The sequence below is a fragment of the Dermacentor albipictus genome, chromosome 1 (assembly GCF_038994185.2).
Source record: "Dermacentor albipictus isolate Rhodes 1998 colony chromosome 1, USDA_Dalb.pri_finalv2, whole genome shotgun sequence".
NCBI classification, from domain to species: Eukaryota; Metazoa; Arthropoda; class Arachnida; order Ixodida; family Ixodidae; genus Dermacentor; species Dermacentor albipictus.
In genome coordinates this window covers 387,029,719-387,057,410 of record NC_091821.1, presented here as the reverse complement: position 1 = coordinate 387,057,410, position 27,692 = coordinate 387,029,719, and the positions used below count along the sequence as shown (strand labels likewise).

The 27,692-nt window shown below is 45.6% G+C and overlaps 1 protein-coding gene across 1 annotated transcript in view; it reads left to right on the top strand.

Moving 5' to 3' along the window:
- The window catches only part of LOC135902476 (uncharacterized), an 867,879-nt gene that overhangs the window by 560,372 nt on the left and 279,815 nt on the right, over window positions 1-27,692 (top strand). Inside the window, exon 5 of the mRNA XM_070531982.1 lies at window positions 27,212-27,352. Within this exon, the coding sequence (XP_070388083.1) occupies window positions 27,212-27,352 (141 nt within the window). The remainder of the gene's footprint in view (window positions 1-27,211; window positions 27,353-27,692) is intronic.

Here is a 27,692-nt window from a genome sequence, read left to right as displayed (position 1 = left end):
GGGATATTACGGCAACAAAGGTACCTTTCTACATCTTGTTTTTATTAGCTCCGAAATATGCAAACACTGGCCACAGAAAGGACCGGGTATACCGCAATATCTTAGCTAAAGGAAGCAAGAAAAAATTGAGGCATTGAGGTTACAGAAAACTGTCAAAACATTTCTATAAGAACATATACAGCACTAACGAAGCAAATTCATGGATCATGGAGAAAACATAGAGTGAGGGAAAAGTAAAAATATATATATATAAGCAATATATGTCTCTTTCTTGTAAACAATATAAGACGTAGAGAAAATAAAAATGCACATAAACGACTCTTCACAGAGAATTGGTCAAATCACGAGCCTGCGAGAAAATCCAGTAGAGACTCGAGAGCCAAGACGTGCTTCCTGGGGCCACGACCAGGGTAAATCTTGCACAAAAAATTGACGCCTATTTACGGCACTTAAATTACTTCCAAGAATCTCTCCCGGGTTGCATAAGGTATATAAAATTTATGGTGTCCCAAAAATCGCCGCTTATTTCGAATTTCCCTCAACTTCGGAATATCGATCTATGCACTTTCCTAAATAAAGCGAAGATAATTTTTCCCACTATGGAAACGAAGAACTACCTAACTGAACTACCTAACTGAACTACCTAACTTGAACCAAGAATTTAAAAATGAAAGGTGCATCGGAAGCGAATTGAACCAAACGCATGCTATTCGTACTGTAACTCAGACAATTTCTTGTTTTCCCCTTAACTCACCAATTAATTAGGTTAAGTTACCCTACTTTTTATTTATTGATTGAGGACCCCAAGTATGATACGCAGATTTGTAGAGCACCTTCAAAAACCACCGATCGAGTTGTTTCCTTTATGATACGTCTCACGTGGTCCTTTTTTCGTGGTTGAAAAAAAAATGGCTGTGGCTTAGCTAAGCTTAAGCCCAGGATGCGAAGCATACTAGCCTTTATTTTAGTTGTTGAACCACTGTTTAGCCTGGTGAACTGCTGTTGCTTGGCTATATTTGGTTCGGCTAGACGAAGAAACAACTCATGCGTTACTCTGCTTCGCCTTCAAGAGTGGAACGCGACAGCGTTCCAGTCGACCCGCCAGCGACTACGCGCCCCGCATTGGACGCGGTGAGCGTCGAGCAACGCCGCGTTCGGCGCGGCAACGAAATGTGCGCCTGAGCAAGCGACGCACGCCTGAGCCTTAGAAACAGCTCGTTTCTACGGCAGCACCGCATTCACTAGAGGCGCTTTTGTACCGCTTTGAAGCATCGTACTCGTGGCTCGTGGCTCAGTGGACAATAAAGAAAAAAAAAATACTCGTGGCTCAGTGGTAGCGTCTCCGTCTCACACTCCGGAGACCCTGGTTCGATTCCCACCCAGCCCATCTTGCGATAGTTGAGCGACGCCGCGAGCGACGGCGCGAGTTGGAGCCCCGTCTCCTCTGTCGTGACGTCACGGTGTCACGTGGTATGGCATGGGGTCGAAGGTAATTGAAGGCGACACCGCCGCGCCTGAGGAGCTGGGTTGAGCTCTCGTAATATGCTATGCTTCGCATAAAAAGCCCCCGAAATATGAAAAAAAAATGGCTGTGGCTTAGGTAAGGTTAAGCCCAGGATGCGAAGCATACTAGCCTTTATTTTAGTTGTTGAACCACTGTTTAGCCTGGTGAACTGCTGTTGCTTGGCTATATTTGGTTCGGCTAGACGAAGAAACAACTCATGCATTACTTCTTCGCCTTCAAGAGTGGAACGCGACAGCGTTCCCGTCGACCCGCCAAGGGGTGTAAGACAATGGGCTACAGGGCAGCGACTACGCGCCCCGCATTGGACGCGGTGAGCGTCGAGCAAAGCAGCGTTCGGCGCGGCAACGAAATGTGCGCCTGAGCAAGAGACGCGCCTTAGAAACAGCGCGTTTCTAAGGCAACACCGCATTCACTAGAGGCGCTTTTGTACCGCTTTGAAGCGTTGTACTCGTGGCTCAGTGGTAGCGTCTCCGTCCCACACTCCGGAGACCCTGGTTCGATTCCCACCCAGCCCGTCTTGCAAGAGTTGAGCCAAAGCCACTTCTCCTCTGTCGTGACGTCACGGTGTCACGTGATTTCATGGTCACCGCCGCGCCTGAGGAGCTGGGTTGAGCCCTCGTAATATGCTTCGCATAAAAAACACGGGACAGAGTGCTGGCGCAGTGGTACTGTGCTGCTCTCAAGCGTGCGTTCGGTGAACAAGGTCGGCTCCCGTGGAATGACGGCGAAAACGCATGCTGCTGACCGAGCGCTGCCGATGAGTAAAGAACGATTTGCCGCTTCCTCGTCACCAGTTGCGATGCAGACGACCTTGTTCACCGAACGCACGTTTGAAAGCAGGACAATTCCACTGCACAAACGGTCCGTCACACGGCTTTTCTTTATATTTCGCGGGCCTTGTTTGCAACCCGGAAAAAAGGACTACGTGATACGTATCGTACAGGAAACAACACGATCGATGGTTTCTGAAGGTGCTATACAAATCTGCGTATCATACTTGGGGTCCACAGCCAATAATTAAATAGTTGGGCAATTACACCCAATTAATTTACACATAATTACACCTAATTTACCTAATTACACCTAATTAATAACTTATGGGGAAAATATTGGCAAATGCTTAGCTCGGCTATGCCAGGATATGCGTAGCGAAAGCTAATGCATAGCATGGGTAGCCTTGGTTAATCTTGATTGCAAGTCCAGGTTAGTCTGGTTGTCTAGCTATGTTGCGGCGTTTAGCCAGTCGTTCGGCGCGCTGTTCGTCTGTTTCCTGGGCGATTCGTTTCCTCTTCATCTCGTTCCGATGTGGATTCTAGGGGCCAGACAATGAAATCTTCCTTACCTCAGTAAGGAAGCATTCATTGCAGTGAGGCTACCTTATGTCACTCTGAAAGGTTCCTTACTGAGGCGCCCTCGGTGAAGGCTTCCTTGGTGCTTCCTTGGTACTTCCTCAGCATAAGAAGCCAAACAATGAAATCTTCCTTACCTCACTAAGGAAGCCTTCATTGGGGTGAGGCTACCTTATGTCACTCTGAAAGCTTCCTTACTGAGGGGCCCTCGGTGAAGGCCTCCTTGGTGCTTCCTCAGCATAAGGTAGCTCCAAAGCTACCTTCATGCGTCCTTACGCCGCTCCTGGCCCTGAACGAGCGCTTCACCTCACTGCTTAACCACGTGGCATTCGCTTGCGCATGCGCACTGTCGCCCACCTGCGGAGAAGCGCGAGCATGGTACGTCTTGCCAGGCATGTTCGTTTCAGTCACGCGTGCGGCATGAAAGCATTGCTAGGCGTTGCTAGGCGTTGCAAGACGCCGGCGTGCCAGCGTTGCTGGAGCACATCAAGTTTTGCACTGTAATGCGCAACTTTTTTTTTAACTTTAGTAAACGAAACTAGAAGAAAGCGTCCACGCTTCTCTATATTAGCTATTCAATTTAAAGATTGTGCGACGATACAACATTTTGTAATAGAATAATGGTGTTCGCGGAAAGATTTGAAGAGATAATCTCGAACCCAGGCACGCGGCAACCGCTCCTTAGGTGAGGACGGGTGAAGGGAGCTTTATGAGTACGCTTGCTTCCTCCATCGGTCCTTCGCTGTAAGGAGGCCTCACGTAAGGTTAGGAAGCGCTCGAAGGAAAGGAACTAGGGGTGTGCGAATATTCGGAATTTCGAATACGAATCGAATATTTTCCATATTCGAAGCGTATTCGATTCGAGAAATGCATGTTCGGAAATTCACGAATATCCGAGGACGGCCGAATAACGGTGGAAACGGCGAATATTCGGATAGACTGCGAATAATTGAGCAATTAACCAATTGTATGCTTGCTCCGCATTCTCCTAAGAACATGTTTATTAACTGAGAACTTCGCATGATCCGCTCATTATCTGTATGCTCTGTTTCAGTCTATCTGCTTCAGGCATTTGAGACATGATCAGTTTCGGTTTCTTTTTCACCAAGCTTTATAATTCCAATTATTTTGGAATGCCCCATTGCCTTGAAGGTTGCAAAGGCAACTCAGGGTTGCCTTTGCAACCCTGAGTTGCCATTATCTGTATGATCTGTTTCAGTCTATCTGCTTCAGGCATTTGAGACATGATCAGTTTCGGTTTCTTTTTCACCAAGCTTTATAATTCCAATTATTTTTGGAATGCCCCATTGCCTTGAAGGTTGCAAAGGCAACTCAGGGTTTGCTAACATTGATTCAAAATGTTTCAAAATGTATCAAGGCTCTTTGTGCGGAGTGGAAATTTGATGAAGTGGCCAGCCTAGGCATGTTTCTTGATCCGCGCTTTATGGCCACAGTTCATCAGGCATCTGGTCAGATGATCTGGCTGAAAAACCTTGTGACAAGGGAGCTCCAGGAAGCCGTCGTGGAACACCGTGGGGACACCGCCGTGCCAGCGTCGACTTCGTGTCCACTGGTGGCATCGTGTGTATGGAATGCTTTTGACGATCTAGTGATGAACAAAGAGAAGACACATTTGGCATCTGCCCCTGAGAGGGAAGTTACAGACTACGCGCAAAAGCCTCTTCTGGAAAGGGGCATGAATCCTTGTGAGTGGTGGCAGTCCATTGGCCGCTTCAGGTACCCGCTTTTAAGTGCACTCGCCCGGAAGTACTTGGCGATCCCTGCCACTTCAGTTCCTAGTGAAAGAGTCTTTTCTACCGGTAGAAATGTGACAGTGCATAGAGAGCGTTTACTTTCTGGCCATATTGAGCAGTTAATTTTCCTTCACGACAATCTGTAACAAGCGTTTTACCTGACTGAGGGCATTACCTGAGTCCATTATCTATAATTGAGTACCTCTTTAATTTGAAGCAACCTTGTAAAATGCAATGTTATTTTTAAAAGGGTAATAAAGCTATTGTTACCTCTCTTGCAATTTTTTAATACTACACATGTATTCGATATTCGATTCGATATTCGAAGAGAGTTCTTCGCCTTATTCGTATTCGATTCGTAATCGAAAATTTCAATATTCGCACACCCCTAAAAGGAACGTTTTATTGTTTGGGCCAAGCTACCTTCATGCGTCCTTACGCCGCTCCTGGCCCTGAACGAGCACTTCGCCTCACTGCTTATTAACCACGTGACGTTTGCTTGCGCGTGCGTGCTGTCGCCCACCTTCGGAGAAGCGCGAGCACGGTACGTTTTGCCAGGCACGTTCGTTTCAGTCACGCGTGCGGCATGGAAGCGTTGCTAGGCGTTGCACGACGCCGGCGTGCCAGCGTTGCTGGAGCACATCAAGTTTCGCACTGTAATGCACTGCTTCTTTAGATTTAGTAAACAAAACTAAAAAATAGCGTCCACGCTTCTCTATATTAGCTCATCAACTTAGAGATTGTGCGACGATACAACCTTTTTTATTGAATAGGGGTGTTCTGGTGTTCGCCTAAAGCTTTTAAGAGATAATCTCGAACCCAGGCATGGCGGCAACCGCTCCTTACGTGAGGAAGAGTGAAGGGAGTTTTCAGAGTATGCTTGCTTCCTCCATCGGTCCTTCGCTGTAAGGAGGCCTCACGTAAGGTTAGGAAGCGCTCGAAGGAAAGGAACGTTTCATTGTTTGGGCCTAGACCTCCTCCTGCCTATCAGAATTGTCGCCGTCCATACTGCCTCCTCAACTGTGCTTGCGGCGCACGCGAGCTTTCCTTTTCAATCCTGCGACATGTAATCAGGCATGCGACACAGCTGGCGAAGCGAGCAGAGGCGAGCGCGACGACGAGGAACGTGGTGTGACGTCATACCAAACGGCGGCAGCGGAAAGGCGCGGCGCTGCGCAGCGGTGGAACACCTGTCGCTCGGTGCTACGAGTGGCTCATGCGCAATAGTGACTAGGGAGCGAGCGAGAGAGAAATATCCGCGACGAGGCGCACGTTATGACGTCATGTGCCTCGTCGGAGCACCGCCACGGCGAAATCACAAGTTCGCGGCCAGTAAAGCTTTCGCTTTAATATCCGCGGCGAGGCACGTGTTGTGACGTCATGTGCCTCCTCGGAGATCCACCATGGCAAAATCGCAAGTTTATGGCCAGTAAAGCTTTCACTTTAAAACAAAAAGAAATGTCTAAGTTACTATAGGCCGGTGCGAATAGTATGCGTTCGGTTCAATTCGCTTCCGGCGCGCCTTTCATTAGCGGAAATATGACGTAACAGCAGCACTTCGCTTTAAGCAGACAGCAAGACACCACTGGACGCCTTAAAGATGGAACGAACGATCCATAACGAACCTGAAAATTACTTTAAACATGCTGAAAAATACTTTAAAACATGCCCATACCATTTGAACACGCGCATTTGATCTGACGCTACGGCAGGTATGCGGCTAGAAAAAAAAAAACTGAAAGGCCTGAAACTGTCGACGTACCTAAAAACACCTTAGTCGCTAGATTTCAATTTAGCGCTTTGCATAGATGAGCGGGAAAAAAATCGATCATATTCATTCTGTTCTTTTCCCAAGTTTTCTTGTAAGAAATGGGTTTGAGGAGACAAGCGGACACAAAGAGAGAGATTGAAAGCGGAAGTCCGCTGAACAAAATGACATCATTGCGTGGCGTTGAGCCTGAAAAGACTGAACGTTGTGGATGTAGCAAGAATTCGGAATGATGTATGAAACGCCACGGAGAATACTGCGCGCCACACAGAAAGGGCAGCGTTCCGAGGATTCGAAGCGCTCGAGAGGGCAAGTTCTTAAAATTCTTGAACTGAATGCCTCTTGCTAACTGTGTGATCTACATTCCGGCTCGCTTACTTCAGCAGCCCAGAAAGCGCGCTTGACGTAGGCGCGGCAGACGCTTTCCATTGAAAGCCCGTTCTTCTCAAGTGTAGTCATTTTCGGTTTCCTTTTAGCTTTTTTTTCCTTATCTTAATATTTGTAACGTTTCTATACTCGCAAAAAGAAACTAATGGTAGCGGGATTAAAGCTTGCGCCTTTGTTACTGGTGGTTCAAGTCTTCAAAGGCACCGTGAGGGAGTTGGGTGCCTGGCTCGAATGATAACAAAAAATTTACTCCCGCCCCTTTTCCTTAACAAAAAGAAGTAACCGTGAAATCCCTGGGAAGAAAAGTCATTAGATACACAGATAACCTCAACACAGGCAGCCTGATAGAGTAAAAAAAAAAAGGAAACTGCGTATTACTCGTCACACTTCATGTATCTAAAGAATTTTTTTTTTATAACACGATTAGGTGTGCGCCCAGTACGGCGAGAACATAAGTGTGGTGCTTCATTTGAAAGATGCGAACACTGAGCACCGCGGCGTTTTTGTGTGAATGTCGGCATCGCTTTGAACTTTGAGTAGAGTACGCCGAGGCAAGAGCTCAATCAACATGTTGGAACACATTTTTTTTTTCTTTTTTTGCGAGCTATTCTTTTTCTCGCTTGTGGCAGGCTACATGGGCAGTTCTTTTATTTTGTAAAACTCTACAAGAGAGGGTTTTGGCAGGCACAATGCATCAGTCGTGTCTCTACAAAAGAAAAAACAAAACAAGATACAGTGACTATACATTTCATTTAACCCAAGTGCAGCATGCGAAGCGCAATTATGACCATCTGGCTCCTAAGTTCGCGGATTCCCGCACAATTTCAAAATTACGCCCTCCAGTGTTCCTACAAAACATTGAGATAGATTTAGCGGTGACATGATTTACTTAGGCTAAACTTAAATAGTAGCTTGAAATCAAATGAAACAAATTTCCCCCCTATCTACACAAATAATTATAATATGTCGATAAAAAATGGGCAATGAACGCCTTGAGGAATTCTAAACCTACTTGCAACAGCTTTGACGACGTCACAGAGCAAGAGAACATGAGCAACATGGAGAATAACAAGAAGCAACAGGTGTGCAAAATACAGAGCGATGCCTTAATAAAAATGCTACAGATCTTCTGAGAATCGTCTACTAATTAATGAGCATTCCTTGACTCAGCAGTTAGTTCGCTTTTGCTTGCTTACTTTTCCTAGCTTATGCACGTCTACCCATCGATTTATTTGAGCCAAAGAAATGAAATACGTGTATCGAATGGTGTGGATATGAGTTGCCAGGAAACTGCATGGCCCCTTGAAAGCGATCGTATCAACTGAGCATAATTTCAGTCCCCACCGGTTTCACCACAGCTGCTTAATCCCTTTTCTTATTTCATTTTCTCTTTTCTTGGTTTTTGTGTTACGATCTTGACGCGGTGACCGCCATGCCACCGACTTTTTTTAACGCCACCAATGACTTATTATTACTATATAGCATAATCACATGTGCCAATCGGTTATTCCTATTTTTATACTCAGCAGTCCTACAGCAGGCTTCTTTGCATAAACGTCCGTGATGCGGGAAAGTAAGCTTTCAAAGTGGCCTGGCGAGAACGGTTGTCTCTCTGATCATTCTTTTCTAAATTGTTCCTTATCGCTGATAAAGCTACCAATGATCTACATTTCCACGTTTATAAGGATTAAATGTCTTCGCAAATTACGCATTCTTGCGCAGCTACGAGGTATTACAGGTTTTGCGGGACAGACACATTTTGCTGGGGTACTGGCCAAAGAATGCTTACGCGTTAGTAAATACTTGAGCAGCCCAGAAAGCGAAAGATAAAGCAGCCCACAAAGATATGGGAGCTAAATCCGACATCCCTAGCCGAGATGTAGTGAGGCCCATGGCAGACCTTACGTGTCACATTCATTAAGCAAAGAAGGTCGGTTGTTTTTGAAGAATTCCAGGCCTTCGACCAGCTCCACTAGCGCTCTCACCCATTGTTATGCACGCTGAATCGCGTCCGTCAACAGCTAATACCGTGTCCGTGTCCAAGCGTCTTGCAGATACACTCTCGCACAACTTTAAGTGCTACCTCGCCTAGTGCAGCATACATTGACGGCGCATTCGGAGCTGTTGGTCTCTAGGACCAGATACTGAATCAGCGTAGCTTCCTAGTACGATGATCTCGCATTTGCCCAAAGGCACGAGAGAGAAAAAAAAACGCAGAAAAATAAGTCGCGTTTAACAGTCAATTGTGTATTTCGTCTTATTTTGCTGTTGTAAGCAACATTTTTACCTTTTCCCTTTCGCACATTAAACTGACGCGGATGAGGACGAGGTGACTTTGTTCAGAAGCGCACTCACGTGCGTGTGGTTTGTGTGCTTAACTGTTACTTTACAGGCGCACAAGGTTGTCCGCGAATACGGCATGCACAAGACGCGCAGTGTCCGCAGCGTCATTCATTCATTCGCAAAAAAAAAAGCGCAGGCAATTAATTAAGCTACGCTCCATTGCGAACACCATTAGAGGTGGCTCGAATATATGCTTCATGTAGTGTACCACTTGAACTATCATTAAATTCCAGACTTGAATACCTCGCAATGAATTCTAGCATCTGTTAACTAGCAATAAATTTCAGACTCATTTCATGGCACTTATAAGTTCTTCTAATTCTTTATGTATATGTTTTTTATGTGCTAGGTTAATTTTACAAGTATTACCTATCCGCCTATGCAAAGTGCATGTGGCGCTGTAGTCATTACCGTCTGCATGAAATCGGTAACCATTTGTTACATCCCAAGTATACCTGTTCCAATGTCTTTCTTATGTAGATTCGTGCCGTGTCTGAGCAAAAACTAGGCTAGCTATAACCAGCGCGATTGGCCATTGCCGAGCTCGTAACATCAGTTTTGGAGTACAATTAACAATATGGATGTGGAAAGAAGCGACCGCTTTCAGCATTGGTCTCCCTTTTGAGTTTCTGTGGCGTTTTTATACTAAGTGAAAAATTATTCGAGGATACTGTCGCGCAGAAAGCTACATAAGTCTTTTTTGTAACTTCAGGCATTTTAGTTGCTCGCTTCCAGAGAGGTTATATGAAACTAAGACCAAGTGTATAACCTCCTTGCTCGCTTTTAACGAGCTTGGTTGGAAACTTAGTACTGCTGGGACAAAGTGTTAGAACGGAAATTTCGGCATATCTTTGTAATAGGCGATTTTTGCGTGTGGGTCTAAATGGATGTCGTCTTTTTCGCTCTCATTACATAGATATTGGAGAGAGCGTTCACGCTAAGTATTGCGCACATTATATTAAGATATTAAAAAGGAAACTATGCAGGAGAGAAATGTTTCTGAAACACTTAGCAGCACAAAGAAACTCTTGTCCATTATGCCTCTGTGGTCCCTTGCAGCATATCACTGGGAAACAAAATTGCGCATAGGCCACCGGAGGTCAGGTATACGTTCAAGCGACAGCTTCTCGTTAGCCCTGCTAAAATTTGCTGCTGGGGGCAGTTATGCGCTTGCTCTGTTGGTTTAGCTGTGAGGTGTTTAGTTGCTGGGACGGTGCAGTGTCTCAGGAACTGGCCCGTTTGAGGAACCCTCTCGAGTACGCATATCTTTCACCGGCATAAGAATCGGGACACCCTGCCATGACGTTTGATTACGCTCTCTCGGGGATCCTCCAAGATTACAACAGTTATCCGCACAAAGCGCGTGGAAGGGCCAAAAAAAAAATTGTCTTTAGCAGCAGGGAGGAGGACATTTTAATAACGAGAAAGGAGGACGGGGGGTCGGCCTGGAGAGCGTGTCTCTATCCTGATACTTTTTACCAGAGTGGGTAAGGGTAAATGAGAGGTAGAAGCAAAGGGACAAGTAGACGGCAGGTCGATATGATATTGTACAATGAGCTACTACATATACGGTGTCCAAAACGTGGATACGCACTTTAGACGTCTGCAAGCAGGAGTAAGCGAGTCCACACAAATCGTTCTCGTGCAGGCACATTTCGCACAGTCTTCACGTCAACATTTACTAGAGACGTGCGTCTAAGCCAGTCTCTCATTGAACGTTTATAACTCATTATCAGTCTAACAGTTAATTGTAATCACTATAATGGCTCCTACAGACGTAGGCTTCCCATGGCGGGGCTGTTGTTGCGACTTAGTTCAGCAGAAAACGTCGGCTCCAAGCGTCGAAAATTACCGGGAGCTAGCCTGATGGAAATTTAAGCAGGTGTCGAATATGAAGGTTGATAAATTGACATTCAATATGTCAAAGAGTTGGGGGGGGGGGGTAAATACATGAGTTGAGGAAAATTACTGAATTTCTGTTAACTGCGTCTTGGAGCTATGTGGGGTATTACACCGCGTCGTTTCAGAACTGTCGAGCTAATCGAGACAAAACAAAAGCAACAAAACTGTGCTTTAGGAGGAACACGATGTAGACATTTGTAGGCATTTGGTGGTACTGCAGGAAATATTCAAGTTTGTGCAAATTCGGATTATGATCTATCCTTTGTCGGGGTGAAAAAATCCCATTATTCGCTCAAATAGTAGACATCGAAGAGGTTTTCGTCGGGCAAAACAAACTGATAGCGATGGAAATTCAATGTTGTAGGTAAGTTTCGAGCGTATAATATATACATACATATATATATATATATATTTCGCAAGGTTTTATTGCTCTGTAAATGGTTCAAATATAATTATTCTTTCAGTTACTAAACAGATACGTATATTAGGAGTTTATCTGTACGCTTTTGGGCTCTCGTGATTTTCGTAACTATAATAGCACTAACTATAATATAATACTCGCTGAGTTTACCTGCCAGTAAAAGAATACACACGAGCATATCCCGGGCTGACTACCATCTTCATTTATAGGTGATCAGCGAAAGTGTCCCAGTCATAGAAAACTCCGTTTGGATTCTCGTGGGCACAAGAAAAGCGCTCTAGAGGAACGAGGTCACAGCATTCCCTACGCGCCGTAGCTCCACAATGCCACGTAACCGTTTTTCACAACAGCAGGAATAGCGAAAACTGAATAAATGATAAGGACCACTGTTGGTGGTTGCATTTCTTCATTCCTAGCGCAAGAACCCAGTGCCTTCTATCGAGCCAGCGAACCGCGGTTAATAAATGTTGAATCAGCCAGGGTACATACTATGTATCCCACAGCGGGCAGCCCCGAGTTCTCGCTCTGATTCAATCAGTTCCCGCGCTTTGTCGGGGACGGGAACGGTACCCATGACTCTTTTGAACTCTGTTTCGTTTGCACAGTTATGGTCTGTTTCTTCTTCATGTGCGTTGGGAACTTAACGTTGAAACTTTCTTCTAGCAGCTAGCGGCCAATAACTAAACAGAAAAAAAAATAAATACTTGAAGTTGGAGTGTGCTTTTCCGGCTAGCCAGTATTTCGAGTGCACGCGACCATACGGAAGACGTTGAATAAACGCTTGGTAACCCGAGCAATCGTATCTGGTAGCCGAGACGATGTTACTAAGCAGGATATAATGCTCTCAAAAGCTAAATAAGGCACATAAAGGCAGCAACCCTTCTCCAAACCCTCCATTTACCAAATTGGTTTGGTCGGCGAGCTTAGATTATGTATTCGATGTTTGCCCTTGGAATTCAAGAAGAGAGCCTGGGTGGTGAAGCAACCTCCTATTTTAGCAAAAAAAAAAAATATGAACAAGCTCAAATCAAGGAAGTCCCACTAAAGCAAACTATCAAATTTGCGAAGAATGGTATCACGTCGGTCTTTTTGAGCACTATGTGTAAAGGGGGTGGATCCGTGCTTGCTTTTCTTTGCACCACTATGCAGAACACATGCTTAAAGTCGTGTGTTCATGGTGATTTTCACGATGTTTGTAGCCATGTTGCGATGCGCGGCGCATTGTAACTCTGCTGTTTAGCAGACGCAACCCGAGTGAAAACGCTTTGTTGTGCGAGAGTTCTGTGAATTTAATGTCTTAACTGCTTCTTTGTTTATTTTTTTTATCTTCTTTGTTACACTGGAGGTTACCCGAAAATTCGGACAAGACCACCACGTCGGAATCTATTTTAGGACGTTTTGTGAGCGTTTGTCAATCGTTCGCACCGAATAGTCCTCAGCTATTTATTCTTTGTCAATCAGGCTGAATGTTTAGTTTGTAGTTGTGGAGGCGCCACCACAACGATGGAGGAGGCGCAGCCGCAGCTGGCGCCTTTGACAAGTGCCAACATCTTTGTGAACACATCAAACAATGTGCATGTTCAGAGGATCAAGAACTGGTACTGTCAATTGTTGCATCGAGCGTGAGATGCTCGTTTAACATTCTTACTCCAAGACCTCATGTGGGCTGGCCGGAACGACATTGTAATACGGGCGTGTAGGTACGCCATCTTGGCATACCAGTGTAGCGCATTTGTAATGTAGATACTACATAAGCTTTGTAGCGTAGGCAGACAATTTCACACACGTGCACGCGCACGTGCACATACACTAACATGTATATCGGCTAGCCTCCTCGTTAATTCAGATTGCAGACTAAACCACTGAAGACAGGCTTTTGTCGAAAGTCGAACCCCAGACCAGCGACGAACTTTTCTTAACTGCAAAGTTTACTTGTCTGGTTTGCTATGTTCAAAGGCGATTTGCCCGTAAACGATCGATACGGAATTCAATTGATGCTGAATCCCGATGGTATTGCAGATAATTGGTGTCACGCAAACAGAATATCCGCAACATTGCGCAACCAGAATATCTACTGGAAGAACAAAATGCCGTCTGCATCTACCTGACGAAAGGGTTTCGCGGTTATGGGCTATAGGTTAAGAAATATCCGGTTTTCTCCCCTTTTCTACGCTAGTGATCTAAACCGCCTGTTGCGCGACTCACCAGCGTTCGGGACTTCGAATGGAACGCTGCTCGAGTGCAGATGGAGAGCCGCATCTGGCGAGTATCCTTTGCCTCGTGTCCATGTTTCGTCCATTCTACCTCGTCTACGCTACACCGTCTCTTCACCGCTGAAAAAAAAAAGCGATCAACTGAAAAACAGGACGTACATACCATGCTTTCGTTCATCATTTATATTTGGTATCATACGGCTCGTTAGACAGGCCCTCGTAAGGAGGTTCATCAAGCCAATAGTGATGATGCTCTCGAGGGGAGATTACGTGCACCACTTGCGCTGTTACGCTGCATCATTTAACAGAGGAGCACGAGATGTTTTTACCGACACGTTTTTTATCTTTGAGCTTGTGCTGCGCAGTAAGCGTATTTTCTTCCGTGCACCAGCCGTTTGAACGAAAACACGCTGAAGCGATCTTATGCTGTTATTGTTTTTCTTGCCAGGCCTGGACGTAGAATATAGTGGCGCGGGAGTAGCACATATTAACCTTCATACCACGCGTGACGCCATGCTAACAGTTGTGGTAACACTTATTAAATGTAGGCCCATAGGGACGCAATATAGTATATGTAGGGCAAATGTGAACTTATGCTTTTAAACAAAGATATTCCATATCTAGCTGTGAGCATAAAGGCGTACGAAGACCACATAACCGTTATAAGATAACAGACAGAAAATAAGCTCAATGAATTAAAAAAAATGATATAGGGTGACTTGTAGTCGTCATATGATTGGTGAAAACCACTAGACTACTCGTATACAGCCCGTGAGTGAGAGAATGACTAAACAAGCCTGCATTCGAGGGCGGCATCTATTGGCGCTGTGCCCCTGCAGTGTTTTTCATATTACGCATAGATCCGCGTACTCCACTCATGACACCACTGATTGATATTCGCTCAACACTGATTTCACAGACGTACACTTTTAAAAAAGTTTGCACCTTTTGTGTCGTGTCTTGTCCCACAACAATAATTGTCGTCTGTCCTGCCCGCATTTCCTTTCTTTAACGCTGCCAGCCCGGCACTTCCAAGTTACGAACGGCTTGCACGTGATCAGCGTGACACAGCATTCTCGATAGGAAAGTAGCGAGCGCTTACGCTTAAGACTTACATTTTATAGAAATGTGACACAGTGTTTGAACGTAAAGAAACTTTCTATAGAGGAGAAACAATTAACAAAGCTTAAAACATCCTCAGTAACACCGTCCTTTGAGCCCTATTCTACGAACTCCCCCAACATATTGAAACCGAAGCCAACCTCAGCTGTCTTCTCGCGGGCAGTTTGTCGACTGGTGATGCAAAACGTTTTCTTCTCATTTTCTTCGATGAATTCAATTATAGAGCCGCGCTGGCAGGTTGCGTCTTCGCAGGCTTGTCTCGCTTGAGGCGGTTTCAGCGAAGCGATTGGAAGCTCTTAGGTTGAAGGGCCTGTTGCACAATCCCGACCGTTTTCATCATCCTCGAATTGATATCGATCGTATATTTATTCCCTCCCATATAGAAGCGCCTCCTGACAAGCGTACAATGAGAAACGCTTTTCAACATCAGTGGAAGGCAAGATTGAGCGGACGTTTTCTCGCAGTTCACATTTTCTGCATAACCTTGAAGCTAACAGAAAATATAGATTAGCGCGAAACCGCGCTTGGCTAAGGCAGCCCACCCTTGGTTCATTCTCCCATGAATCCTTTGAAACAACTCTATCTTTCTAGTATTCTTTCATTCACTATACTTTTCTGTCACAGTCTCTCCACTTTTTTGTCACAAACGGCAAGTGGTGTGTTCGCCATGAGTAATTCCTGCGGATTTTTGTTGTTGTTGTTGTCTTGCTTTCTTGCGCAATAGCGCGTACAGCTCAGCAGTAGATTGTATGGCAGATAAGGAAAAAAAATTATTTCGGTGGCATGGCCGCGCTGCTTGGAATTGCGAGGTTCAGTGTGGAGGCCATGCTAGCGCATGCATGTACGCATACGCCCGAAGGCACCCGTCGCGGAAGCGAGAAAATTCAACGCATTCAGAGCTTCGGTGTTCCAAGTATTATACTGTCAGCGTTTGCACTGCGGCTGCTGAGTGTTTGGGAGCTTTATTTATTTACTGGCTTGCCTAAAAGAATAACAATACGTTCACATTTGCTGAATGAGCAAGTGATTTCCGCAGCTTGTTAATTTTATTTCCTCAAGGCAGGAAGTGAAGGTCGAACACTGCTAAATCGTCAATATAGGCAATGTAAAATTAACTGTGGATGAGACCTGGTGCAGATATTTGTGTATTTCTTAACGAAGAACAAGAGTTGTTGACCGATATTCTACGTCACTGTCTTGTCGTGAATCAGAATATTTTTCTTTTTTATCAATCTTGTCCGACAGCACCGCAGGCTGAAGTACTAGGCTTTGGAAGACTGCATCTTCAGGACTTTCACTAAACATTATGTTGGGTCTGTTTGCCTTTACGCTTGACGTATTACTCACACTAACATTGACCATTCAGTACATTATATCTCTTACGCCAAAATTAGTCTCTCGGTAGTAAACATTTCCTACCACACAAACCAAGTATCGGCATTCATTGAGGAATGCCCTTGTAAGAACGGCTTAATGGTGAGAAGTAATGAAATCAGAAATACGATGTTGTGTGCATAAAGAAAGAAAGGAATAAGGAAATTCTCCCTTTAGCATCAGAAATAATGCCCAAATAGGGGTTCCTGAGTTGTTCAAGGCATTTTCCTTTCAGAACATTTGCCGTGCAACCTACGCATCGACTGAAAAACTAGTGCGCTACTTGTTTGGTGCTGAGATTGTGCCATATTTGCAACACGAACAAATATTTTGTTATGCAGTCCTTTATAATTTTCTACCTGAATTTATAGCATGCTTCTTTTTACAATAACAACTTTCATGAATACGGTGACGTAAGAAAAGAATTACTTTGTCGTTTATCATTTCCTGTAGGGCTTGTTGGTTGCTCATCGTTACAAGGGAACAACTCACAAATAGGATGAAGAGAGGCACAAAGAAGACACACATAGCACTTTCTTTTTGTGACTCCTTCGTCTTCATCAGATTTGCGCGCTTTTTTTCTGTAACTAGTTTCTCGTTTTAGTTGTAAAGTTATTTATCTCTCTCATACTAATGCACCGTTTAAGCACTTCGAATAGTCGATGTCTGATCACAATACAAGTTTAGACTTTGCCGACTCTATAAATTCACGTATAATGATCATAGTATAAAATACCGAGTGAAGCTTGCAGGAAAACTAAACACTCCCCATTCCAGTATAAGCCATGATTGCTGTTTACGCGCGTGCTACGCTTTACACTACTAGCAATATCAAATGAAAAACCAAGAAGGTGCGGCAGTTAATTAAATCAATTAATTTTAATGAACAGTCACCATCAATCATTTGTGAGTAAGGCTTTCCGCATTATCTCATAATTTTGGGTGTTTTCACAGGCCCTTGTTCCTTGAAGTAGTTTAGTATCTTGTTGTGCATATCAAAATTGGTAACCAGATTTCTTCTTCCACTGTTTTGTATTTAAAGAACACCAGGTCGGTAAAAATTATTGCGAAACCCTCCAACTGGGAATCCCACGAAAGTTTTATTTTTTTATTTGGTGGTGTTGGTATTTAGTTTCGGTTTTATTACCTACCAAACACTTCCATAGAAAACTGGATTACTTGAAATTTAAATTGTGCATTAACTAACTAATTTTTTCTACCTTCGTAAAGTAATTGTTCCTAATGGATAGAAGGAATAGTGCCTTGCTGTAGCCCAACCTCGCCTTGCAAAAGCTGCCGCTAATTGCTCCGCCCGAGAGCCTCTTATGACATGCAGTATAGGGACTGAAGCCGGTCACACTACATGTAGTAACACGAGGGGATCTGGTAACAAAAGGGAGAACAATCGGAGAGGATAGAATTGAAAAGGAGCAGAAATGACTGTCTCTTGAGTGGAAGTGTGAAACGAATTGTGAATGAGGGTTAAATGTCGTAGTCAACTTCATATCCCCAATAAAATAGAAAGAAAATAATCCTGGCCAAAGCATTCCGAACAGATGATTAACCAGCGAAGCTGAAACGTGCGGCATCGGTGTTTAGCACTTGGTTAATCTCGACGGTTCATTAAGCGACGGTTTGGTAGGCTGCCGGATACTCGGTACGCATTTGCTGCTTGCACTCGGTTGCACGAGCCTGTTCTTGGGCCCGGCATGCAGCATCGGCGCAGCGTAGACGAGCTCCTTCCCGGTTCTCCTCGCGGTGTTGCTGATCGAAAGCTGCCTGGTCCTCAGGAGTACGTATGACCCGTAGCTGCCCATTTCGGAGCCGGAGAAAAACTGCTGCTCGCGCGCTCGGCTGCGACAGAGAGCAGTGACGTCACTACTAGCGCAGCCAATCGCGCGCCCCTCTTTCTCTTTCTTTTTTCGCACATATGCATGGGCTTTTGCCGGAGTAGTTTTCGGCGTACAGGCGACAGACGGACGGACGGACAGATGGACGGACGGACGAATCGGCTAACGATACACAGCTTCGATGTAAAAAAGAGGCCATTTAGGAAAATTCGTAGAGCAACGCATGCACGTCATGCTTAGGTTGTGTGTTCGGCTCCAACTGGTGGAAAGTTGTCTGTGGAAAGTTGAAATTTCGCTTTATTTTTCCCAAATATGAGTACGAAGCTTTTTGCAAACCCTACAAGTCATCCATAGTTGATTACATGTTTCAATCCAAAGTACCAAATTTGTCGTTGGCCTTCCTTAGCATCATTGACAGTAGGGCTCATTTGTCGTGGTGTGCTTTCAAGAAGCCATTTCAGGCCTTCTGCGGCACTGTAATAGACGGCTCGAGGATGTGGCCTGCCTCTCATCATATCAAAAGTACGCTATTGTATTTGGTGTGCACTTAAAGGTAATCGGTATGCCTTCCGGCCCCAATGTCTGTATACTATAGTATGACAACGTTAAGCAAGCTGCCGCCATTCTTGTACCTGAGTATTGCGCACAACGAAGAGATCATGGAGAATCTTCTGTACTAATACGCTTTCCTACCAGTGTTGACAGGTTAGTGCTCGAATAAAGTTGTTCAATTATGTATGAAATAAGCATGTCTTTCGTTCAGCGTAGATGAACATACTCTCCGTATACATGAAAGCGAAAGACGCCGACATGAGAGGTTGAAATGGCGAAACACGGCAGGTCCTTACTTAAAGTGATCGTGTAGTTTACGGCAATAGGCCTATCACTTTCTTTACTAAGCCATCACGTTCAGTGCCAAATACATGATACAAAAGTGACGCTTTCCATACGCTGTGCGGTGCATAAAAAAGAGATGCCTTGGTTGCGTGCAAGAATTTATTGAAATGTAATGAAGGACCGGAGTCGTTGCGTCGAAGAGGTTTCTCATCACTAACACAAGCTTTGGAGCATCGTAGTATGGACCATTCTCGGCAAATGAATTTCCGGTCTTAATTTATGGGCTCGACCCAGACGTTCCGCAACAACAAGCCAAAATGTAAACACGCTACCTCGGGAAATACCCCAGACATGACTTCTTCGTTACGACCCCTAATGCATGGCAGTAACCAGGATCATGGTAACCATGTTCATCTCGGTTGTTGCCCAAGTATCTTGATTTGACCACGTGTAAAAGGCTATCCGCAGATTACCATGGCGAGTAACTGAAATGGCATGCGAAACGTTCGGCATGTAAACAAGAAATATCGGATTCCGCGCACACATAGGAGTCGGTTATTAGCGTAGCTTTCTTTGCTATTTACTGAAATGTATTCGCTTCATTTCGCCTGCACTTTTCTGTAGCTCAACTCTCCTCGCCCAATAGACTCTGTGTTTTCATTTTGTTCCCTTTAGTTCTTTCGCCACTCTAGGTTGGTTTTGATGCTGAATTCTGCACTTTCATGTAGCTGACTCCTTCAATTTTCTGTTCTGCGAGCTTGTCTGCTTTCCTGCTTACATGCTTGTCTACTCGGGTACCCAGTCAATGGCACGCAAACTGGAGGCTAATATCTGGTTAACCTCCCGGTCTTTCCTCTTCATCTCTCTCTACTCAATGGCACATTCCCAATTCTGCAAGATTGGCCAAGAATGTTTATGTACTCAGTGCCACATGCTCAGATGCGCGTACGCAGTGACCCAAGTTGACTATTCCGGCCCGTGGATAAGGAAACATACTCAGTGGACCAAGTCATGTGATTGGAAAGACCAGAGCAGCCAGCAGCGAGATCCTTCAAAGTGCGTGGAAGGGGCAAAGTAAGCTTAGCTTTAATATTTTGCAGATCTGGCGCCATATGGTAATCGATGTTATGAAAATTATTGTCTAATGTAGACACGACACGTTGTTGCCTTTGTCAATAGCCGACGACACCGAAGTTCACGTTTCTGTCCCAGTTGAGTCTCGGACTGTTCGTATAACTGTTGAGGCCAAACCTCAAAGCTTAGTCATATTGTGCGGCTGTGGCACGTCTGCACTTTACAATCCAGCGAAGGCACTACAGCAAGACACGCGGCTGCGCATGAACAGTCGTGGGTAGTGCTTTTTGTCGTGAATAGCGGTGTTACATAACTCGAAACGGCCGGGCGGCTCGTCCTTTGCTGCCAACCCAGACAGATCTGGAAGGCGGTATAATGTCACGTAGCGTCTCAATGTGGTATGGAATGGAAGGATGCAAATTGGAAGGATGCAGGAAACTGGCGCGCTGTCGCTTTTTATAATGAGCAGTTGCTATGCGACGCGATGCACGTGCCGAGCGTCTCGATGCAGTAGCTTCGACGATGGAAGGACTTGTAAGGGTCTTTTATGTCGTTAGGTGTGTGCGCATTTGCTCTTTGGTATAGAGCTACTGCGCTGGGGGACCTCGGTGCAAGTCCTATCATCGGACGCGCAATATGTTTTCATTGCGATAAGAATTATATGGACCCTCTAGGGGCATTTCCGCCGTCGCCGTGACGTTCCGTATACAGTGATAGCATCAATAGCATCGCGGCCGCACGCCGTATACTGCGGGCAACCCCCGGAAGGCGAGTGCGAGTTTCGGTTTAAAGGAACGTTCGCGCTCCTAGCGGTTGCCGGGCATCCGAATATCTGGCGGAACGAAGTAGATGTTGATGTTCGCATTTCATGTCATTCCCAAGTTTTTTTTTTTTGGAAATAGCGAAACCTTAGTGAAGGGCAAACTATTCTTTCTGTTTACTTGTTCTGGCATTTCTCTTTTTGTGAATTTTAAATCGAGTGAAGCGCGGAAAGTGGCTAACTTCGTGCGTCCGTCAAGCTTGCCTCCGCTCACCCTTGCCACTCGCTCAGCGATAAAACAAGTCGGATCGCGCTCGGTCATCTGCTTCGGTTGTCGTGCCAAGTGCGAAGATGGGAAAGATAAGACAGAGGAGCTTGATCAGGCGCGCAAGGAACGGAATGCGCAGGAACAACCAAGCACTTGATGAAGATGGCTAAAGCAGGACTTCACGTCTTGTGCGGCTCTGTGGAGTTCTAACAACGGAATTTCCAGTTCTGCAGAGTCTTTCAAGTTTCCTATGGGGAACCAGCGCTTGCCAGGAGGCGCTACGACAGTTTCAGCTTGGTTTCAGTGTGCAACTAAAATATGCGACACCATCCTGTAGGGAGGCTACGAAGATCGCCCAGCATATTTAGCGACAACATACGCGCGCCTACATGGACGTTCACTTGGCCCGATGTGGCCAGCGAAGTTCTGTCCGTGGGCATGCGCGTTGCGTTGAGCGCATGCGCTGCTACGTCCTAGCATGTCGGTTTCCTGTCACGTGAGGAGCCGGGAAAAGTGTTCCTCGGGACGTTCGGTAAATTTGCTGGCACGAAATTACGTTGTGTGCTACTGAAAACTGTCCACCGCTCGTTAGGCTGTGTGTTACGGCGCTGCTGTTGGCATGCGAAGCTTCAGCTCTGGTTGCCCATAACGACAAAAGGTAAGCGCAAGTATTTCGCTATATTTTCTGAGCAGGTATTCATTTTGCATGAGTAAACCAGTTATGTGCAGGTGTGGGTGGACTGACAGCCAATCTGCTGCCGGTGAAATACTTGCACTGCAGGGCTTGAGTGCGTGTTGGTTGGGATATACAATTTGTTCACTCTTTTTCAACATGTGCCGCCAAGAGAGAGAGAGAGAGACAAAAGGGGAGGAATGACAGATAGGTTAGCCAGTGTAAGTACTGGATGGCTACCCTGTGCTGGGGAAAGGGGTAAAATGAATCAAAGGGGAAAGAAGAGAAAAAATATTTTGAAAAAGATTCACACAATAACGCGATGCTACGCACTACGACATTCAAAGACGGTCGCACAATTCAAAAGCCCTTAAAAGCTTGAGCAGAGCCCTTAAGGCCTTCAGTGCCGAAACCCGTCTGGACCAGTGTCCTAAAACCTTTTCTTCGGTGAAGGGGCAATTGTCCACTTTTTCGAGCGCAGTCGCGAGCCATTTTCTTGACCCATTGTAACGGTAACAGTCACAGAGGATGTATTCGATCGTCTCCTCGCAGCAGCTGTGTCGTAAGTAGGGCTGTCGGCCATTCCAATGCGGAATGAATAGGCGTTCGTGAATGCCATGCCGAGCCACAGGCGTCACAGAAGTGTTCCTTCCGCTCGTTGTAATCCTGGTGGAAGACGAAGTTGCAGACGTGGATCCAATCTGTGGACGCTTGCGTTCGTCAACTCAGTGGTGTGGAACACCGCCAAGGCATGTAGTTCAAATGATGAGAGCAATTATAAGGTACTTTCTGTTCATGCAGATGCTTGTAGCCAGCATAAAATTCTGTGGGTCTTTAATTCTATACTGTCAGTGAAATACATGTATTATACTCAACCTTCTATAAGACACAAATATGTGCACCCTCATAGCACAGCGATAGAGTGAAGTTCGGTGTGACCAGTTCGGGATGGTTAATAATTTTCGCATTGGTTTGAATCTTCTGGAATCTATGTTCGCTTATTATGTACAAATTTAAGTTGTGAATGAACGTTGCTTCTGCAAATTGGCACTTTCGCACAGCGTGCAGGTCAGTCCTTTTTCAGTACGAAATATGTGAATACAAACAAAAACGTTCAACTTGTGCACAGTTTTGGCTGACTGAGAAATCGGCCAGCTTTAGTTGTTCTACTTCACAACTCACGAACAATATTAACGAATGATGGTGTCAGTCAGTCAGTCAGTCAGTCAGTCAGTCAAGAACTTTATTGAGGTCCTGAAGAGTTTTAAGCCGTTGGAGATCCCACGCGGGTAGCTCCTCGGGCCGAAACCGTAAGCGACGCCCAAGTCGGGACGGGAACGCGGTGACGCTCCGCCAATTCTTGGGCCCTCTGGACGGCCTTGAGCTGGAGTTTGAGGTCCGGGCTTTTGAGTGCTTCTTGCCATTCGGGCTCACTGGTGAGAGGGCCCTTTGGTAACGCGGTACATTGCCATAGCATATGCAAGAGTGAGCAATAACGTTCTGGGCAGTCTGGGCAATTTGCCGGGATGTCTGAGTTATAGCGACTCAGTAGGCCTCGTGACAAATACGAGTCCGTTTGTAGCATTCGAAACGCGGCCACCTGTGCGCGTTCGAGTTTGGCGTGCGGGTGCGGGTATTTGATTATGCCTTTTCGATAGTGCGAGGGGATTTCTTGGTAAGTGAGTAGCGGGTCATTAAACTGTATGTCCAGCCACTCAGAGGCCGTGGTACCATCGCGGCGGGCAAGTTCTCACGCACGGTTTTGGGCCATTTCATTGAGGTGGAAGTTTTTTTTTATTATTATTTATGAGTGTTTGAACCGTAGCTCTAAGCTTAACCACAACTTAGAAATTTCAAAGCGACTGCTTTCACGAAAAAATTAAATGTAACATTTTGGCAGCGAATGTTAGTAGTTAAGGACGATCTACTATATAAATATTTCTTTTTATAATTGCTTGGCGCTGGTGTGTACGAGAGATGTCCCAGTGCTTCAAAAATGAATATCAGCTTGTAAGGTAAATGCGACAGAAAAAAAACACGCGTTTCGTAAACAAGGAACACTTCAGCGAGTTATGGTCCGCGATTAGGTCAATGTCGCCGCGCGGCCAGCGGACCCGTAAGAGAGCACGAACACATCCCGCTTGCATGCGAAGCGGGAAAGGAGGGCTTCAGCCGCAACCCTCCTCCTCTCAGCTCCGCGCCCTCTCCCTCTTCAAATTTGTCCTCATCAGTGACGTCATGAAGGCGTCGTCTTGTTCGTGAATTATTTCCAGTTGGATAACCAACAGCCGCCAGTGGCGGGAGCGGCGCTGCCGCCACGTATTGGCATGCGAGCGAGCGTCCCAAAGCAGGTATCGCATTCTGCCGTGGGTGCGAGTGAAAGCTTGCGACTGTGAGCAGAGAAGTGGCTGGATTTTGCCCGTGCGAAGAATGAACGGGGAAAGGTCACGGATGAAAAGCCGAGGAGTTATACTATACATTCTTCTCGTTATTAAGCCAGAAGTAGATCACCTTTATGAAAACCAGCGATAGTAAAGACATTCTGCGACAATCACCAGCCTGAGAGGGTATTGCAACTTGAGAATTGGCTGCTGCCCGCGGACACCCACGAACACCACGCTCTTAATGAATGTTCGTGTGCGAAGCTTCATACGAGATCAATGCTTAGCCTGATTTTTTATGGCTTCCATGAATACGCTTCAAGCGACATTTTTCAAAGCATATTATTAGGACCTACTCTGCAGGTTTTATTAATCTTGATGTAATTTGTAGGCTCCTAAGTAGCTTGTTTCCTTTAATTGTTGGAGGAGTGCGTTTAGTTGTACTTTCGAGACATATAGAACAGCACAGCGATATAAGATATTCGATTGAAGAAGAAAGGAGAAAGTGAGGATGCCCCAACAGAACAGAAAACCCGGTTTTCTACCCTATATTAGTCGATGGGGAAGCGTGCGGAAGTGACGTATTAAGGAAAAACAGACACCGCGCTCTCGCACACGAACGTAGCCGTCGTCGCAAGGTAACGCCAGTTAACACTAAAACCATTTGTTTGCTTGGTTTTTGGTCATCAGTTAAGCATAACCTCATGCTGCCTGCTCTCAGACGCAAGCGACCAAGCTCAGAGAGCCAGTAGTCGATGGCCAAGAGTAAGCAGGTTGTCTTAACTCATTGTGCAATGCCTTGGAGACCATGAAGTTGCAAAGAACTTCAATGAAAGTGCGTCAGAATGACGTTTTTCTTTTACTTATCCTGTGATTTGACACATTATTGTCCGATTCACTCTGCTCTATAGCTTCAGTTCCCGTCGTTCTTTATTTGCTCGTTGTCAGGGGGTATGTTCTAAAGAGGTGTCTACCGAACAACAGTGTTGCAAACAAACAAAACAGGTCTCGGATGAAGATTTCATACGCTTCTTGAGATTGAATGCTCAGCTGTAGTTCGAGGCTTCTTGTTTGATGAGGCCGGGACGTGTGCTGTTCAATTCGGGAAAACGTTAACTGCACTCATATTTAATTAATTTTTCGCGTGCTTCACGCCACTTCATCACCGCCTTCGAAATCTGCCCCCTCTTGCGCCGTCAACCACAACTTATTTTGGTCTCCAATACCAAAAGAAAAAGAAAGAGCAGATTTCCAAGACACCTTCCGCTCTGAACTGACTTACTGCGACATCAAAATTTTCTTGCCGTGGAGGTCACCATCTTCTTTGTTTGCTTGCTTGTACCTCAGATAATCCCCAGTTTTGAGCCCTTAACTATTGCCGCAGTAAAACGGTAGGTTATTATTATATCAGACCACCGTATCAGTGTCACAGTTGGATTATTACGTGGCTGATGTGTTCGCACGAGCGCCCAAGTTAGTATTGTTCCTGCTATCTTTCTGGCCTACTTTAATGCTGAAAGTGTTCATTGGAAATTAATGGGTGCGCCCATATATGAAATCGAAATGACAAGTAAATTACTGCTTTCATCTCATGCACCTGTTTTCTTGCTTAAGCTGTTCCTGAAAGGTCAACTTCTGAAATGACCATTCTTCTATGATAACCTTAGCCCTAAACGTACTGCGCGCGGTTAAAGTGCATTCAGTGACTTTACGCCGGTAAAACGGACCGACACTAATACTTACGCAAGTTTCATGCTAAAAAGTACTTTGTCACTGCTCATTATTCTTACGAACTCCTGAAAGAGCAGTGGTGTATAAGAAAGTCCTTAATCTAACGTGTGAAACAGAGGTCTGGTTTTGAGCCGTTGGCATTGCGATGCTCGTTGGCACAATGTTTTCCCGCATGGATTCGGGGAAGGCAAGCGGGGTTTCGTTAAGCTTATCGTTTTGGCGCACACACCGCCGAAGTTCTCGGTTTCTCCCCTGAATAATTGCCGGCAACGGTGGGGCACAATTCTTCCTGATCGTCTCCTGACATGCAAGGCTCGTTATCTCGGCGCTGCAACGCGCAGTGTCGGCATAATATCCTACACGGGGCGGTGAAACATGACATAATGTGGTCCTGCAGTGCCGCAATATGTAACGTGAATTCGCAATCGCCTTGATTGGCTAAGTTGTCCTCGTGGGCCACCTTCTCAAGATAAACTGATCGAATACGGCATTGTTCTTCGTTAGGAAACGATTCCTTTGGTGAAGCCTAGCCTTTATACGTGTGATTTTTATGTATGATTAAGGACCTTAAAGTGCATTTTCCCTAATTAGTCATTCGTAATCTGTCCTTAGAGTCCACGCAAATTTTTAATAACCGAGACACGAAGGTACTTGGGCGTACAACTGCTGACTTCCAAACTATTTAAGCAAAACAACCGCAACGACAACAACACGCTGCATATGAACGCAAGATGTGAAATGCTATTGTGGACGCGGCCAGACCGGGTTGCTGTGCACGGGGGCCCGAATTCGGCAGAGTTCGGGATCCCTGAGAGTTCTGGTGAATGGGTGAATCCTTTTAAGAGGTAAAATTCAACACCCGGCACATCTCTAGTTTCATTGGCAAATCTAGATTCACTCTTGAGTTATCACTTGGACGTCAGTTCATGAGCGACCAAAAAAAAAGGGAGTCACGTGGGGAAACCATTGGTGCCCTCTTTCGTTTGTTTATAGTTCCGCCCCATGCATTACCTGTGCAAGTAAGCTACATAAATTTTACCTTTTAACTTATCCGAAATAAAGGAAAGGGTTGGTGGGAGAATGCGCCACGTCTGCACTGCTCGCATTGGACGGTAGATAGATAACGTCAGGAAGAGGAGACACGCCCGTGACGCGCCCCAGAAACACGTGGCAAGCGGCTTGAATCGAGCGTATAGATAGATAACATGACAGTCACGGTAATATCTCATTGAGTCATTGAAATACTATGCAAAACTCCAACCGTCGCTTGTGCAGCCTGGATCTAGCCTTACGGTGGCACGTACCACCGAATGTAGCGCAGCACGACGCAAAACGGCTGTGTCGATGGTGAGTCGGAGCCACCTTCACTGAATCGTATGGCTATAACATCGGAAAGGGTGACTTAGCCATGTGCGTTAGGGACAGATATCAGGAGACTATCAATCCTTTCCTCTGCCACTGTTCTATGTTATATTCCAGTATGCCTTGAGGGGACCAGACGATCGGCCTTTTACCGAAACAAAGGTCCTGGGAGCCTGGCCTCACTGCTTATGAGCACAGAAAGCCGCACTAGCTCTTCTACAGCACATGAAGGTGACAGACTTGAGTGCCCGACTGCAGGTATGTTCCACGTCGAAAGCGCACGTGATTTACCTAGTCCCATGTCCTTTTCGTCGCTTTCACTCTCCCATCTCTTCCCCCCCGTGTAGGGTAGCAAAATGAACAAAGTCTGATTAACCTCTCTTGTCTCTCTCTCTCTCTCTCTAAATCTGTTTTTTGTCACTTTTGATGTCGACGCAGTGCCTTCGTTGCATAAAGTCCTGCCTTTCAACTCTCTCTTATTTCGTCTTTATTATTTCGGTTTTCGCCGCAAAAGGCTGTCACCAGCGCGTATCCAATAAACGCACAGCCCAACGCGCGTCCTCCTGATGCAGCAGCGTACGCAGCGGCCGCCTGCAAG